Below are 18,930 nucleotides of genomic sequence, written 5' to 3'. Positions count from 1 at the left end.
TTTGTTACACCAGTTGTGGAGCACTCGTTGGAACAAAAATTATTCAAGGGGGTTTGGGATCTAACCCTGCCTTGTTCAAGGAAATTCACTTTTATTCAATATATTTTCCAGGGAGCATTGCTCGACTCCTATAAACTTCACTCACCACAGTCACACACCCTGCTAACATTCCAACATATGCACCTGGATAGGTATGTCAAGATCCGATGTACTCACCACATAATCGGGGGGAATCTTCCTCCCTTCACTCACCACAGTCACACCCCCTGCTAACATTCCAACATATGCACCTGGATAGGTATGTCAAGATCCGATGTACTCACCAAATAATCGGGGGGAATCTTCCTCCCTTCACTCACCACAGTCACACCCCCTGCTAACATTCCAACATATGCACCTGGATAGGTATGTCAAGATCCGATGTACTCACCACATAATCGGGGGGAATCTTCCTCCCTTCACTCACCACAGTCACACCCCCTGCTAACATTCCAACATATGCACCTGGATAGTATGTCAAGATCCGATGTACTCACCACATAATCGGGGGGAATCTTCCTCCCTTCACTCACCACAGTCACACCCCCTGCTAACATTCCAACATATGCACCTGGATAGGTATGTCAAGATCCGATGTACTCACCACATAATCGGGGGGAATCTTCCTCCCTTCACTCACCACAGTCACACCCCCTGCTAACATTCCAACATATGCACCTGGATAGGTATGTCAAGATCCGATGTACTCACCACATAATCGGGGGGAATCTTCCTCCCTTCACTCACCACAGTCACACCCCCTGCTAACATTCCAACATTTGCACCTGGATAGGTATGTCAAGATCCGATGTACTCACCACATAATCGGGGGGAATCTTCCTCCCTTCACTCACCACATAATCGGGGGGAATCTTCCTCCCTTCACTCACCACATAATCGGGGGGAATCTTCCTCCCTTCACTCACCACATAATCGGGGGGAATCTTCCTCCCTTCACTCACCACATAATCGGGGGGAATCTTCCTCCCTTCACTCACCACAGTCACACCCCCTGCTAACATTCCAACATATGCACCTGGATAGGTATGTCAAGATCCGATGTACTCACCACATAATCGGGGGGAATCTTCCTCCCTTCACTCACCACAGTCACACCCCCTGCTAACATTCCAACATATGCACCTGGATAGGTATGTCAAGATCCGATGTACTCACCACATAATCGGGGGGAATCTTCCTCCCTTCACTCACCACATAATCGGGGGGAATCTTCCTCCCTTCACTCACCACATAATCGGGGGGAATCTTCCTCCCTTCACTCTTAGCTGTCCCATCCTCTGTCCTCCACTCCACCGACACCTGGCCCAGCAAACCCTGGGCTCGCACAACCAGCAGAGACACAATCCCAGCCTCCTCACTGGCACGAATCTGAAATGGTGAACACATATAATACAGAGACATAATCCCAGCCTCCTCACTGGCACAGATCTGAAATAGTGAATACATATAATATATAGACACAATCCCAGCTTCCTCACTGGCACGGATTTGAAACAGTGAATACATATAATATATAGACACAATCCCAGCTTCCTCACTGGCACAGATCTGAAATAGTGAATACATATTATGTAGAGACACAATCCCACTCTCCTCACTGGCATGGATCTGAAATAGTGAATACATATAATATACAGAGGCACAATCCCAGCTTCCTCACTGGAACGGATCTGAAATAGTGAATACATATTATATAGAGACACAATCCCACTCTCCTCACTGGCATGGATCTGAAATAGTGAATACATATTATATAGAGACACAATCCCAGCTTCCTCACTGGCACGGATCTAAAAATAGTGAATACATATAATATAGAAGGAAGGAAATGTTTTATTTAACGACCCACTCAACACATTTTATTTACGGTTATATGGTGTCAGACAACACAGATATTGAGAGAGGAAACTTGCTGTTGCCACTTCATGGGCTACTCTTTTTTATTAGCAGCAAGGGATCTTTTATATGCACCATCCCACAGACAGGACAGCACATACCACAGCCTTTGATATACCAGTCATGCTTCACTGGCTGGAACGAGAATTAATCCCAGACTGACCATGCATCAAGCGAGCACTGTACCACTGAGCTACGTCCTGCCCCACATATAATATAGAGTCACAATCTCACAATCCCATTGACTAGGGTGTCAGCCGGTCTGATCATGGGACCACTTGGTTTTGGAGATGTCACATTACAGACTGAACTAGAACTAACCTTGACTGGGGCGTCAGCCGGTCTGATCATGGGACCACTTGGTTTTGGAGGTGTCACATTACATACAGACCGAACTAGAACTAACCTTGACTGGGGTGTCAGCTGGTCTGATCATGGGATCACTTACATACAGGTTTTGGAGGTGTCACATTACATGGGACAGACACATTACATACAGACCGAACTAGAACTAACCTTGACTAGGGTGTCAGCTGGTCTGATCATGGGATCACTTGGTTTTGGAGATGTCACATTACAGACTGAACTAGAACTAACCTTGACTGGGGTGTCAGCTGGTCTGATCATGGGATCACTTGGTTTTGGAGGTGTCACATTACATACAGACTGAACTAGAACTAACCTTGACTGGGGTGTCAGCTGGTCTGATCATGGGATCACTTGGTTTTGGAGGTGTCACATTACATACAGACCGAACTAGAACTAACCTTGACTGGGGTGTCAGCTGGTCTGATCATGGGATCACTTGGTTTTGGAGATGTCACATTACAGACTGAACTAGAACTAACCTTGACTAGGGTGTCAGCTGGTCTGATCATGGGATCACTTGGTTTTGGAGGTGTCACATTACATACAGACTGAACTAGAACTAACCTTGACTGGGGTGTCAGCTGGTCTGATCATGGGATCATTTGGTTTTGGAGATGTCACATTACAGACTGAACTAGAACTAACCTTGACTAGGGTGTCAGCTGGTCTGATCATGGGATCATTTGGTTTTGGAGGTGTCACATCACATACAGACTGAACTAGAACTAACCTTGACTTGGGGTGTCAGCTGGTCTGATCATGGGACCACTTGGTTTTAGAGGTGTCACATTACATACAGACTGAACTAGAACTAACCTTGACTGAGGTGTCAGCTGGTCTGATCATGGGATCACTTGGTTTTGGAGGTGTCACATTACATACAGACTGAACTAGAACTAACCTTGACTGAGGTGTCAGCCAGTCTGATCATGGGATCACTTTGTTTTGGAGGTGTCACATTACATACAGACTGAACTAGAACTAACCTTGACTGAGGTGTCAGCCAGTCTGATCATGGGACCACTTTGTTTTGGAGGTGTCACATTACAGACTGAACTAGAACTAACCTTGACTAGGGTGTCAGCCGGTCTGATCATGGGACCACTTTGTTTTGGAGGTGTCACATTACAGACTGAACTAGAACTAACCTCGACTGAGGTGTCAGCCGGTCTGATCATGGGACCACTTTGTTTTGGAGGTGTCACATTACAGACTGAACTAGAACTAACCTTGACTGAGGTGTCAGCCGGTCTGATCATGGGATCACTTGTTTTGGAGGTGTCACATTACAGACTGAACTAGAACTAACCTTGACTGAGGTGTCAGCCGGTCTGATCATGGGATCACTTGGTTTTAGAGGTGTCACATTACATACAGACTGAACTAGAACTAACCTTGACTGAGGTGTCAGCCAGTCTGATCATGGGATCACTTGGTTTTGGAGGTGTCACATTACATACAGACTGAACTAGAACTAACCTTGACTAGGGTGTCAGCCGGTCTGATCATGGGATCACTTGGTTTTGGAGGTGTCACATCACATACAGACTGAACTAGAACTAACCTTGACTGGGGTGTCAGCCGGTCTGATCATGGGATCACTTGGTTTTGGAGGTGTCACTGCATTGGTGAACTGTAACAGTCCATGTGGGTAGTCTGTGTCCTCGATCACCAGACGAGACTCCTGCGCCCGGGGGTCGATACTGGCACCACTCGTGTTTGTCGTTCCAGTGACGCCGTCATCAGAAGCTGCCGAGGACAACAGAACTCGAAACGTTTCAGCGACTTCTGGAATATCGTCATCTTTGATTTGGAACTGTAATGTCTGGAAATTAAAAATAACATCTTGTAACGGAAAGTTAAATTTTGTTCTCGAATATCGTCATCTTTGATTTGGAACTATATCATCTAAAAATTAAAAATTAAAAGTTGTAGAGGAAATTAAAAAAAAAATTCTGGTATATCGTCATCTTTGATTTGGAACTGTATCATCTAAAAATTAAAAATAAAAAGTTGTAGAGGAAATTAAAAGATGTGTAAAATATTGTTTAAAATACCGTATAACCGGAAATTTTTGAGGATTTTTATTTTTGTGGGTTTCGAGGGTAAGTAGTCAGCATCGAAAATATAAATCCTTGAAAATATTTGAAAAAATCAACAAATTCTAACTAAAATATTTATTGTGAAAACCATAACACACGGACAATTTACCGGAACATTTTATTTCCTGTCATGCGCAGTCCACCAGATACGACAAGAGAATAGTATAGTCAAAATAACAAGTTAGAATTTAAAAAAAGTTATTGCGTGAATCTCACTGTTTGTAGAATATAATGAAATATTTTTAAATTTCGTATATTGTTTTTGTCAATGTCCGCCCGCACTGCATCAGAGATTCTGGGGTGGATGAATGCAGATTTCAACATTTCCTGGCATATTTTTAATTCTGCCATAACTTTCATAATCCACCTTGCATGAATTGGTTTTATCGCCGAAGTACGCATTTCGATCTTGATGTCCGTTACAACTTCGCCGAGTTTCATAGCCAGGGAAACCCGCTTTGAATACCATGTGGTAAAATTAGACTTCATGGCGTCCTTAAGTGCTTTGTTCACACATACGTCGTAATTGGCTTTACACAAAATCAAAGACTGTGATCAGTTGTCTGTTGAATAGCATACCGGGTATCACAGTGGCCAATTAGGCTACAGGTGACTGTTCTATTGTTTAACTTTACAGGTCGGTAGTATCGAACAACTGGCAGCCGAAGTGAAAATAAAATCACTTTCAATTTAGATTTGGCAAACAACGAAAATAAGAAACCTTGAAATGTTTTTATACCCCAAACCACGAAAAATTAAGACCGCAAAAATTTCCGGTTATATGGTAATCTTATGACACATTTAACAAACAATTATCCTGGATTCTTCAGAAAAAATTACTTTCTTATTCAAACTCGAATTAAAAAACAATTTTAAAGCTCCTACTGTCCTTGTCAACTATGGATGAAATTCAACTAGGACTTTTTTTTCCTATTACACAAAATACAAACAGAGAAATGGCCAGTGTGGCACAGATAGCCACAAGACAAGCACTGGTCACAGTTGGAGAGACAAGGACTGGGATGTGGAGGTGGACAGTGAAAGAAGTTGAAAGATAGGAGCCGACAGATCAGGAAGAAATGAAATGGAATTCAAAGGAGAGAAAGGAAAGGGGTCAGTGGGATAAAAAGGCAGAAGATTAAATCTACAAACCTTTGTTCTTTCACCAGGACTGAACACAAGCGTCCCTGTGTAATCAAGAAAATCCTGCGTGGCAGTCTCGTATCCTGCAGTCGTGAATTTCTCAATGACCCAGGTTACACGCACAGTGTCATCATCTCCACGTTGCCTAGCAACCACACACGTGATGTTGTCGGCCTCGTTGCTCGTTCGTGATGGGGTGCACGGAGTTTGAAATCCAAACAGACCATTCGCATTGTCACTCTTCAACACTAACAGAGGAAAATTAAATAATATATTAAACCTATATTTAAAGTATGGTAAAAAGTACAGTGAAACCCCTAAAAAAGGATACAAAAGGAGCAAGTAAAAAGTCTGATTTTATGGGTCCCCCCCACCCCATTTATTATTAGGACTTAAATAAAAATTTCAAAAGTATCTGTTAAGTAATCAAGTCTTGTCTCGAATCAGGCTCATGATCTTATCGGAGGTCAGGCTCGGGATAGGCATGTTCAAAACCCCAGTGGTATATGAGCACATAAAACTAGTTACCTACCTACCTACCTATCTTTATGGGTTATCTATTTAGAGATGTTGTGTTCTGTACTGAGATTTAAAAAGGGAGCATGAAAAGCAATGGGCATCAATAACAGTGACAATTACTTCTGCTCTAGGATGCAGATAATGAGAGAGGAAACCCACTGTCGCCACTTCATGGGCTACTCTTTTCGATTAGCAGCAAGGCATCTTTTATATGCACCATCCCACAGACAGGATAACACATACCACAGCCTTTAATATACCAGTTGTGGAGCACTGGCTGGAACGATGTTTAAAAGAAGAAACCTACATAGCCTACTCCTAATCGAAGCTTGTATATATGTACACTGGCTGGACGAGAAATAGCCCAATGGGTCCATCAACGGGGATTGATCCCAGACCGACTGCGCATGAGGCGAGCGCTTTACCACTGGGCTACGTCCTGCCCCCCCATTCAGTCAAGTGCTCCACAACCATAAATAATCTAACTACATGTACCTGTGAGAGCTGCAAAGGCATCAGCTTCCGAGATGGAAGCTCCGTTATTCACCGAGACGATTCCAATAGAAAACACTTCATTCCCCTCCTCCTCTATGTCCTGTAGTGAATGGACTGTGAATGACTGGACCTTGTCCCCCTGATTATAGACGAGAATACCCGATGTAGGGCTGATGTCCTCCTTAGCCGGGGTCTGATAAAGTTCCTCTACCTCCCTGATAGAAGAAACAAAAGTTACATTGGTCAGGATTAGTTAATTAGAAACACATACCCGTTGGAGAGAACACTGCGAGAGCAAAGAATGTTTAATGACACTTCAGAACAGTTTAAACCAGTGGCGTGGGCAGGGTCACCGGGGCGGTTTCCCTGGATGCAAAATTCTGGACTGGTGGAAAGGACTTGGGGATTGCTAATGGTTCACTGGTTAGGGGGCGCAATACTTGCCTTGCCCCGGGCACTGGCAAACCACGCTACGCCACTGGTTTAAACTACAAGGTCTTGTTGTTCAAAGCACGGTTAAGCTAACCTTGGGTTATGTGTGCGATTTTTTATATCACACAGAGGTTGGCTGCTCCATAGTGATGACTCTCTGTTCAGACCCAGATGCCAAAGCCATTTTATCCAATGAAATAAGCACAATTAAAACTGACTGGCAGTCACTGCTCTGTGATGGACAAGTTAATTTAAAATGGTTTATTCTGTGATGAACGTGAACTGCATGCATAAGCACTTTAATTGAGCTTCAGTTGGTAAATGTATTTAAATATCTTTTAAACCTGTTTCTCGAGGGTATGTAAAAGAAACCCCACCCTATGCTTGTGTTTTGCTGTTTCTCATTAGCATGTCTCACCCTGTCCATTGCCAAATTAGCCAACTGCTAATTTTTATACAAAGTGGCTACAACATTTAGTCTTTGGCTAATAAAATATTCCTTAAATTAACCTCATTTTAAATAATGTTCAAGGAAATACTCATTATATTTGAAAATTGGCTGAGCCAATATTTGTTCCAGTGTGAGCCCTGCATTAGACACATTTTGAAGCACTTTACTGTGAGATAACTGGTATCTAACAGCAACTCATGTAGTATTCTCCATATGTCACATAGTGCTTAGCTAAAATCCTAAATATTGAAAGTTACTTTAGAATATGTTAGTTAATTCATTAGGTTGCAAAGCTATGGGCATTATAAACAGTGATTTATTTGTGCTACAGGCTGCAAAGAAATAAGTACCCGTAACAATGTCAGTTACTTCTGCTATAGGCTGCAAAGAAATAAGTACCCTTAACAATGACAGTAACTTCTGCTATAGGCTGCAAAGAAATAAGTACCCTTAACAATGACAGTTACTTCTGCTATAGGCTGCAAAGAAACAAGTACTCTTAACAATGTCAGTTACTTCTGCTATAGGCTGCAAAGAAATAAGTACCCTTAACAATGACAGTAACTTCTGCTATAGGCTGCAAAGAAATAAGTACTCTTAACAATGTCAGTTACTTCTGCTATAGGCTGCAAAGAAACAAGTACTCTTAACAATGTCAGTTACTTCTGCTATAGGCTGCAAAGAAACAAGTACTCTTAACAATGTCAGTTACTTCTGCTATAGGCTGCAAAGAAACAAGTACCCTTAACAATGAAGGTTACTTCTGCTATAGGCTGCAAAGAAACAAGTACCCATAACAATGACAGTAACTTCTGCTATAGGCTGCAAAGAAACAAGTACCCTTAACAATGACAGTAACTTCTGCTATAGGCTGCAAAGAAACAAGTACCCTTAACAATGACAGTAACTTCTGCTATAGGCTGCAAAGAAACAAGTACCCTTAACAATGACAGTTACTTTTGCTATAGGCTGCAAAGAAATAAGTACCCTTAACAATGACAGTTACTTCTGCTATAGGCTGCAAAGAAATAAGTACCCTTAACAATGACAGTTACTTCTGCTATAGGCTGCAAAGAAATAAGTACCCTTAACAATGACAGTTACTTTTGCTATAGGCTGCAAAGAAATAAGTACCCTTAACAATGACAGTAACTTCTGCTATAGGCTGCAAAGAAACAAGTACCCATAACAATGACAGTTACTTCTGCTATAGGCTGCAAAGAAACAAGTACCCTTAACAATGACAGTTACTTTTGCTATAGGCTGCAAAGAAACAAGTACCCTTAACAATGACAGTTACTTCTACTATAGGCTGTAAAGAAATAAGTACCCGTAACAATGTCAGTTACTTCTGCTATAGGCTGCAAAGAAACAAGTACCCTTAACAATGACAGTTACTTCTGCTATAGGCTGCAAAGAAACAAGTACCCATAACAATAACAGTTACTTCTGCTATAGGCTGCAAAGAAACAAGTACCCATAACAATGACAGTAACTTCTGCTATAGGCTGCAAAGAAACAAGTACCCATAACAATAACAGTTACTTCTGTTACAGTCTGCAATGAAATAAGTACCCTTAACAATGACAGTTACTTCTGCTATAGGCTGCAGAGACATGGGTACTTAATTCTGAAGAACTACTTACTTCTGCTCCAGGCTGCGGAGGAAAATGCGGACATCCTGCATGTATCCCGTAAACCTGTCGGTTCCCCGAGCGTTAGCCCCGACTAGCAGCTCCCCTGACACATCCTCCACATAGTTGCCTACCAGGTTGCTGGGAGACAGACAGAAAAACAAGAATTCATTTGAATTAAAGTTCTCACCTACCATAATCAAATTTGATGCAACTATATAGGGTGTATACCACCAAATCATATCCCATAGATGACAATAGTAACATATGTGGCTGAAACTCATACCTGCTGCGTATCAATCAACATATAGACCACAGATATAAATGCTACCACCCCTCACCTTTAAAGTGAATCTGTAAAAAATGGGTAGCGCCTATGACTACTCTAGTTCCACGCAAAAATTGTCATGCTGTTTTTAGTAGCATCTCAAACATGTTTCAAGCACAACGGTAGTTGGTACACTGACACTAGTTCAAACTAAATTACATTAATTTACTGGCCAGATGAAACAACATTTTATCACAACAAATGCTCTCACATTTATCACTAATGGCAGGACTTGTGGTATTAACTGCTCTATCAAAAGTTAAGTGCACCTCAAACTTTGACCCAGCCAGATATTTGGTTTAGTACTATCTAAACTAAGTTTCATTGAACTAGGACTGTTTGTGAAAAATTTAACTAAAAGTGAAACTTTTAACATTAAACTTTAATGCAAAAGTTGATACCATCAGAAAAGTTTGTTTGTTTTAGTTTAACAACACCACTAGAGCACATTGATTTCTTAATCATCAGCTATTGAATGTCAAACATTTGGTAATTTGACATATAATCTTAGAGAGCAAACCTGCTACATTTTTCCATTAATAGCAAGGAATCGTTTATATGCACCATCCCACAGACAAGATAGCACATACCACAGCCTTTAATATACCAGTCATGGTGCACTGGCTAGAATGAGAAATAGCCCAACAGGTCCAATGATGGGAATCGATCTCAGACCGACCTCGCATCAAGTTAGCTCTTTACCACTGGGCTACGACCCACCCCATCAGAAAAGTAATACCTACATTTCATCTCTTTACTTCATAAATGCAAGACAAATTTTTATATTTAATGACACTTCAACACAGGGGGGTGGGAAGGATGTGTGTGTATATTTCGTACTGTATCATACCCAACCTCAAATTGCACAAATCATACGTACACATTATTTTTTTGCAAATATGCATTGCAAATACCCAATGGTTCTTCACAAAATATAGTCATCGTGAACATGCATTAAGGTAAGCATTTACGGAAAAATAAACATTACAATATTAATCGAGTTGACAGTATACCACTACAGTCAAACTTGTGAACAAGACACCAAAAGGGGTATAAAAACAGGCCTTTTAAGATAAGTGGCTGCTTAATACAGGTTAGTTTATACTTTATTAGATGATTTGGGGAGTGGGATGTGGCCACTCAGCACAGGTGACCTCTTAACACAGGTGGCTGCTTATTACGGGTGGCCCACAACAGCAGGTTTGACTGTACATGTATTCGGTGGCTTACATGATTATTCTGACATATGGTCTAGCTAGTGAGAAGGTAATTAAAACTGCTGCTTCAATGGCATAACAAAAGGGAAGAAAGACGTTTAGACAAATATACAAAATACATGAAAATATTGTGAGGTTACCTAGTGAAGATACTCTTCCCATCCAGGTAAGCATTCATTGTAGCATTCACCACAGAAACCAGAACATGATGCCAGCCGCCATCTTGGATGTTTTTGGTTACCGAGAAGGGAATTACATGATTCTCCTGCAAGTACAAGGAAGGAATTGTTCTATTTAACGACGCACTCATCACATTTTATTTACGGTTATATGGTGTCTGACATATGGTTAAGGACCACACAGAAACCTGCTATCGCCACTTCATGGGCTACTCTTTTCGATTAGCAGCAAGGGATCTTTTATATGCACCATCCGATAGACAGGATAGCACATATCACAGCCTTTGATGTACCAGTCGTGGTACACTAGCAGGAGCGAGAAATAGCCCAATGGACCCACCAACGGGGATCGATCTCAGACCAGCCGCACATCCAGTTCGAGAACTAAACTCCATGACTTTAAACAACTTACCTGTTCAGCCGTGGAGAAGGTCAGCTGGAATGTTGTCTGAAAGGGCGTGGTGGTCAACTTGAGGCTGTAGCTGTGGTATGTATCGCCGTTTGTCTTGGCGATGATGTACCCGTTGGACGACGTCATCGGCTGAAGCCAGGCACTGAGACTGAAGCCACTCCTGATGTCATTGGCCGAAGGCTGGTTCTGACTAGGGACAGTGATGTAGTCTCCTGAAGTACGTGAGAAGACCAAGGTTATTATACATGTCTGGTCGGGTGGGTGGGTGGATGGGTGGGTGGTCGGGTGGATGGGTGGATGGATGGATGGGTGGGTCGGGTCGATGGGTGGATGGATGGATGGATGGATGGATGGATGGATGGATGGATGGGTGGATGGATGGATGGGTGGTCGGGTGGATGGGTGGATGGATGGATGGGTGGTCGGGTGGATGGGTGGATGGATGGATGGATGGATGGGTGGTTGAGTGGATGGATGGATGGATAAAAGGATGGATAAAAGGATGGATGGATAGAAGGATGGATGGATGGATGGATGGATAGGATGGGTGGATGGATAGAAGGATGGATGGATGGATAGAAGGATGGATGGATAGGTGTATGGATGGATGGGAGGGTGGGTGAGTTGGATGGATGGATAGAAGGATGGATGGATGGATAGATGGATGGATGGATAGATCGATGGGAGGGTGGGTGAGTTGGTGGATGGATGGATGGATGGAAGGATGGATGGGAGGGTGGGTGAGTTGGGAGGATGGATGGATGGATGGATGAATGGATGGATGGATTATTGGACAGATGGATGGATGGATGGATGAGGGGGGAATTAATTGAATGGAAAGGTGGATGGGGTAGGGGTGGTGGATGAATGGTTGGATGGATTGTTGGGTGAATAGACAGATACATGTAGATGGATAGGCAGATGGATGAATGGATGGGTGGGTGGATCATAGTGGGATAGATGAATGAATGGATGGATAGATGGACAGATGGACAGATAAATGGTTACATGGATGGATAGACAGATTGAAAGATGGTTAAAGTTTGCTTTGTTTAACTACACCACTGGAGCACATTGATTTATTAATCATCGGCTATTGGATGTTAAACATTTGTTAATTTCACATATAGTCTTAGAGAGAAAACCAGACTGAAAGATGGATAAGTGACAATGTGGGTGAGCAATCAGCCTGGTGTATACATATGTTTGATGGGTGAATAGACTTGGATTGGTTTGGGTTGGTTTGGGGTTAGGGTTTGGGGACAGGGACAGACTGGGATGGGATAGATGAGTGGATGGATGGATGGATGGATGGATGGATGGATGGATGGATGGATGGAACGATGGATGAATGAACATAAACATACATACTTGGTGAGCCAGTAAATAAGTAGACATTTGTTCCAGTGGAGGGTCTTCTCTTGGTTGGGACTGTAGTTAGCGATGCTGGCCGAATCCCGACGAACATCAAGTCTATCAGCTTTGGTGGGTTGCCTCCCATTCTGTCAGAAAATGTGTCCCACAAGACCTGCACACAAGCAAAAAAATAAAATTGATTATATCTGTGTTCAAACATTACAGTTCATGGATTTGTTTTATTTATGACAAATAATTTCTCAAGATGACCCCTTATTTTAACTAAATTTCAAATGTACAACTGACCAAATTGTGGCTACACCAACTTGTATGTCATACAACTATTCATTACTTTGAATTTTAAATTAATCATGTTTCCCAACATGAAGCATCATAATCTTTGGTTATTTGAAAATTAAGTATTTTTACTATCTAGCATTTGAAATTAAACATTGTCACATTTTTAATTTTAATTTATAGTCTGTCCCACGTGGAATGCCTTTTTTCCATACTATGGAATTAACTACAAGTTATTTATTTCTGAGCCGATTGTTTTGTAAATTGCACACAAAAATAGGGGTTTTTGTTTTGTTATTTCCAAAACACTTTTATTTTTCTACTTAGTTACCAAACTGAAATTATTTACACAAAAGATTTTTATACAATGATGGGACGGACTATAAATATCACTACCACCTGGCAGCACTGACTAGAGAAATTTGAAATGTTTTAATATCCAACATTTCAAATGTAAGTCCAAAGACATTTGGCAATTTCAGTTTTATTTATTTATTTATTTCAATTTATTTCCATGCTTATATCCAATTAAGGCTCAAGTACGCTGTCCTGGGCACACACACCTCAGCTATCAGGGCTGTCTGTCCAGGACAGTGGGTTAGTTATTAGTTGGTTAGTGGTTAGTGAGAGAAAAAGAGGGTTTAGTGGCCTTACATCTATCCACCGAGCTCTTAAGAACTCGCTCTTGGTTGGAGCCAGTACCGGGCTGCAAAACCCTGTACCTACCAGCCAGTAGCCTGATGGCTTAACCACTGCACCACCGAGGCCGGTTTCAGTTTTAACAACAAAACACACACACCTCAACTCTACCAATGGAGCCTAGCCTGATGGTTTAACCACTGCGCCACTGAGGCCAGTTTCAGTTTCAACATTCAAACACACACACCTCAACTCTACCAATGGAGCCTAGCCTGATGGTTTAACCACTGTGCCACTGAGGCCAGTTTCAGTTTCAACATTCAAACACACACACCTCAACTCTACCAATGGAGCCTAGCCTTAAGGTTTAACCACTGAGGCCGGTTTCAGTTTTAATATCCAAACACACACACCTCAACTCTACCAATGGAGCCTAGCCTGATGGTTTAACCACTGTGCCACTGAGGCCAGTTTCAGTTTCAACATTCAAACACACACACCTCAACTCTACCAATGGAGCCTAGCCTGAAGGTTTAACCACTGAGGCCGGTTTCAGTTTTAATATCCAAACACATACACCTCAACTCTACCAATGGAGCCTAGCCTGATGGTTTAACCACTGCGCCACTGAGGCCAGTTTCAGTTTCAACATTCAAACACACACACCTCAACTCTACCAATGGAGCCTAGCCTGATGGTTTAACCACTGCGCCACTGAGGCCGGTTTCAGTTTTAATATCCAAACACACACACCTCAACTCTACCAATGGAGCCTTGCCACCTTTCAACTGTAAACGTCGCCTTGGTTGTCTCCTCCTGTCCTGGAACAAAGTCTTCTGCGATGCTCTTTTCCCGCGAGTTAGGTGGAAACGCAAATCTACCATACGGCTCGTCGCTGGCTTTGACCAGTAAGGAAGCCTCTGTCTTTGTTGTATCAAGCCTACCAAGTACAACGTCCGTTCTGCCAACCACAACTGAAAAATATTTAACATACTGTGGGTTTTTTTGCCGTTAACAATAAAAGTGTTTTAAGATGTGTAGTTTGAAAAGCTGAAATAGAAAGTGAGTGGTATAAATGATGAAAAGAGGCAAGCAATTGTTTTACCAGTAGTTAGATATGGATTTAGATATACCAACAGGCACGGGTGTATTATTCAAGTTCTGACCCCCCCCCCCCCCCCCCCATATGTTCCCCGATCTCGCAGTAATTTGTTCAAAGTACAGTTTAATGGGAAAACACTAAACAAAGAACCTCAGCCTTAGGTACAGACATAAATGGTATACTAAAATGTCATCATTCGTTTATGTTCCTCAGGACACTTGGGTAATGACCTCGGAACAGCCATCAGAAGTGATATTAATGCTGGCGATTATATTGATCTACAATGGGTCATCTCTAACACGGGTGGGTAAGAAAATGCTATTCCAACCTGCAGAAAATATATTATTTGTAAGGCCTAACTATAAACCTTAAATGGCCCTCACAAAACTGTAATATTAATATTAATGTTGGTAGGTTCTGTTAGCCAAAACCTCATGAATCACAAACCTTTTATTCCTGTGAGAACAATTTTGTATCTCTTGTCACTCTCTGGTACATTGTCAGGCAAAGGGCGAATGGCCAGAGGATATTTCCCGATCCGTGGTTTAAATCGAATAACTCCGCTTGACTTCGCGAACTCTGTCCTCTCAGGCACTGGACGATTGGTCAAGAAGTCTCGGACTTCCCAGGAAAGATCCATTTCGCCATACGTTCCTCGATCTCGCATTATACTGTCAAAGTAAAACAGATGTCACTGATAAAAAATTAAAATGATAAAAGACAATGAAGATTGTATGAAAACAAATTAATGCTTTTACATCTTATAAACACAGTGTTTATCTGGTAGATCTTAGGAATTAGCATATACAGTTGAATCCCATTGGCTCGAACCTTGTCTGGTAAATCTTAGGCATTTAGAATATACAGTTGAATCCCGTTGACTCGAACCTTGTCTGGTAGATCTTTGGCACTTAGCATATAAAGTTGAATCCCGTTGACTCGAACCTTGTCTGGTAGATCTTAGGCATTTAGCATATACAGTTGAATCCCGTTGACTCGAACCTCGTCTGGTAGATCTTTGGCACTTAGCATATACAGTTGAATCCCGTTGACTCGAACCTCGTCTGGTAGATCTTTGGCACTTAGCATATACAGTTGAATCCCGTTGACTCGAACCTCGTCTGGTAGATCTTTGGCACTTAGCATATACAGTTGAATCCCGTTGACTCGAACCTCGTCTGGTAGATCTTTGGCACTTAGCATATACAGTTGAATCCCATTGGCGCGAAACTCGTCAGTGCTCAAGAAAGTGTTCGACCCATCGGGTAGTTCGATCTAACCATTCAGTTTACGTACAGTAAGTGTAACTCGGGACTTCATTTTTGGTTTGAGCGTTGTGTTGTATATTCGACCCTAGCGAGTTCGACCCAATGAGATTCTACTGTAATTGAAGAAACAAACATTTAGTAATTCTGACACATAGTCTTCAGAGAAAACCCTCTACATATTTCCATTAAAAACAAGAGCTCTTTTTATATACACAATCCCACAGACATGACAAGTCTTTGACAGTTGTGGGGCACTGGTTGAGACAAAACAGAAAACCCCCCAGTAAAAAAGGTGATCCGATTCCATGACCAAATCATCTCAGGCAAGCACTCAGGTCAGGTCAGCAGGTCAGGTCGCAGGTCAGGTCAGAGAGTTTAACATGCACATTCAGAGCAAGCTGTTGTAGCACATGTCTGTCATGGGTGCAAGTTCTTGCTAAGCAAGTTCTTGCGTCCAAGACAGGAGGGGGAGGGGAGGGGAAGGGGGGATTCTCATTTACGACACTGAAGGAGAGCAGAAGACCTGTTGTTGGTGGACCGTGATACGGCCGAAGAGACGGAGGTAAAATTTAGAAATTTCTCAAAAGAAGAATTAAGCCTGAAGATTGGAGTAATTGTTTTGCATTATGTTCGAAAAAATTAAGGTGATTGAATGCTAATTTAGAACGGTTCGGACAAAAGTTAAAGGGTGTCGGGTTTTTTTAATTTACCCTCCTACAACCAGCTAGATCCCACCTCTTGAAATAACAATACAAACTTACTCAAAATAGATCGTGTTCCCCTCCTCAGCTTCTTTCTGTAGAGGGTCAGCAAAGTGGAAAACTCCGTAAGCATCATCATTACTCAGAATCACAATGGTCACCTTTGAGTTGTTATTGAAGATAAAATCACCTGTGAAAATCATTTAGAGGTATAAATTGTAAATAGATTTCATGAATTATTTTATGAACTCCATGTTAATATGGTGAATAAACCTTCAATACTGGTAGAAAACCAGTAAACATTTCCACCCATTTACAACTGTAGATATGTGAACTGTGCATCATTTATGATGGATGGATGGATGGATGGATGGATGGATGGATGGATGGATGGAATGAATGAATGAATGTATGGATGAAAAAATGAATGAATGAATGAATGAATGAATGAATGAATGAACGAATGAATAAACGAACAAGTGAATGTTTAATGACATCCTAGCATGAAAAATGTATCGTCTATTGGGTGTCAGACTAAGGTAAATAAATGATGTAAATGAAGTGATACATCATTTACATATTTAAGTGTATGTGAAAGTATTAAAGTTTAACAGTTTTCACAAGTTAGTGGCATAGTCATAACGACTAATAAGTTTAGCATCTTCTAAAAATGACCGAGTTAATTCTTTCCTCTATAGAAAACTAGTTGATATTTACACATAATAGATAGAGAAGAACTAGTTAACGACATAGGATATTGGCTTTATCCTGCAAAGGTAAGAATGGGAAATTCCACGAGGCTTACCAAGCGGAATTTCCCATTTGGACTGAACAGGATAAAACTGATATCCTATGTTATTGACTAGTTATTATTTTCATCCTGCAAAACATTATATATTGAGGGAAAAAACAATTTTTTTTTTATTTTACAAACATTGTACAATGACCTAGAAATCAAATGAGTGATTTTGTAACGTAGCTATGCATGTGACATCACAGGTGTGACATCAAAAGTCATAATCTGCTAGTATACATATACGTGTATGACTTTGTTTTAATTGGTCAGCATAATTGGCCAATAGAAACAGTGGTTGCAGAATAAAACTAAATAAATGATACATCATAAAAAAATGTTTTAAAATTTCAAAGCAAGCATGACACATTCATGCAAATAAGTGGATTGGATGCACTGTTATCATTATAAATAATAACATATTGTGTACTGCCCACATGAATCTGTGCATAAGTTAATTACTAGCAATAAAATTGCTCATGTGCATTTCAAATCACATGCATTGGAAGGAAAAGTAGTAGTTTTTTGTTTGTTTAATGACATCATTAGAGCACATTGATTAATTAATCATCGGCTACTGGATGTCAAATATTTTGTAATTCTGACACATAGTCATTAGAGAAAACCCACTACATTTTTCCTGATAAAGCAAGGGATCTTTTATATGCACTTTCCCACAGACAGAAAAGCACATACCACAGCCTTTGTCCAGTTGTGATTGGAACAAGAAAAAACCCAATCAGTTGAATGGTTCCACAGAGGTTGCTCGATCCTGCGACACAAGCACCTCAAGCGAGCACTCAACTGACTGAGCTAAATCCCGCCCTGCATTGGAAGATGCCAATGACTGGAGGATCAAAATGGTGGGACCAGTTATTAAATGTGAGGTCATATATAATATTATATTTAACAATTTAGAATGTTTGTAATCAACTTTTGTTGTATTTTCTACAAACATGGAGAATTATGAGCTACATTCTTGTGAACTGTCGGATTAAAAAAAATGTTCATTCAAACCGATATTTAGATCGGTTTTCATCTGGGAGGAAGCTAAAGCATACTGTCCCCTCCAGCTTTAGAACTGGTGGAGGGCAGTGCCCCACTGACCCATAACTTCTGATGTCTATACAAATGCACTGGTGTAAAAATACAACACTCAGAAAGACATAGATTTACAAACACGACCATATTCAACACAGTATGAAATAGTTTAATAGTTATATACTGATATATATTAAACCAAATAAGAAACTTATCATGTTTATTTTGTATTCTAAAAATATAGTAAGAATAATTATTGTTACATTTCTTATTTGGTTCAGTATATATAAGACAAATTATATTTATATTAATGGGTCACCTTTGACAAATATATTATTAAATTTAACCCAAACAACTCATAAAGATCCCACTTTTTATTTCTTTTGATTGCTAACTATTAAAACATTTTAAAAACTAACATAAAATGTTGACTGATAATGGTTGTTTGGATTATACAAAGTAATTTTTAAATCAAAAGCCGATTTTACAAAATATC

At 40.8% G+C, this 18,930-nt stretch overlaps 1 protein-coding gene across 1 annotated transcript in view; it reads right to left on the bottom strand.

Moving 5' to 3' along the window:
- LOC121388770 (adhesion G-protein coupled receptor V1-like) overlaps positions 1–18,930 on the bottom strand; it is a 179,110-nt gene that overhangs the window by 131,801 nt on the left and 28,379 nt on the right. Inside the window, exons 17-29 of the mRNA XM_041520265.1 lie at positions 16,661–16,790; positions 15,611–15,826; positions 15,079–15,302; positions 14,283–14,503; positions 12,609–12,765; positions 11,238–11,449; positions 10,787–10,911; positions 9,114–9,242; positions 6,585–6,799; positions 5,580–5,818; positions 3,890–4,150; positions 1,650–1,730; positions 1,288–1,428 (exon numbers count right to left, since the gene is read on the bottom strand). Coding sequence (XP_041376199.1) covers positions 1,288–1,428; positions 1,650–1,730; positions 3,890–4,150; positions 5,580–5,818; positions 6,585–6,799; positions 9,114–9,242; positions 10,787–10,911; positions 11,238–11,449; positions 12,609–12,765; positions 14,283–14,503; positions 15,079–15,302; positions 15,611–15,826; positions 16,661–16,790 — 2,351 coding nt within the window. The remainder of the gene's footprint in view (positions 1–1,287; positions 1,429–1,649; positions 1,731–3,889; positions 4,151–5,579; positions 5,819–6,584; positions 6,800–9,113; positions 9,243–10,786; positions 10,912–11,237; positions 11,450–12,608; positions 12,766–14,282; positions 14,504–15,078; positions 15,303–15,610; positions 15,827–16,660; positions 16,791–18,930) is intronic.

The sequence above is a fragment of the Gigantopelta aegis genome, chromosome 2 (genome assembly GCF_016097555.1).
Source record: "Gigantopelta aegis isolate Gae_Host chromosome 2, Gae_host_genome, whole genome shotgun sequence".
Lineage (NCBI taxonomy): Eukaryota > Metazoa > Mollusca > Gastropoda > Neomphalida > Peltospiridae > Gigantopelta > Gigantopelta aegis.
The sequence above is the reverse complement of the archived record's forward strand: the minus strand, read 5'-3'. Positions and strand labels throughout refer to the sequence as shown.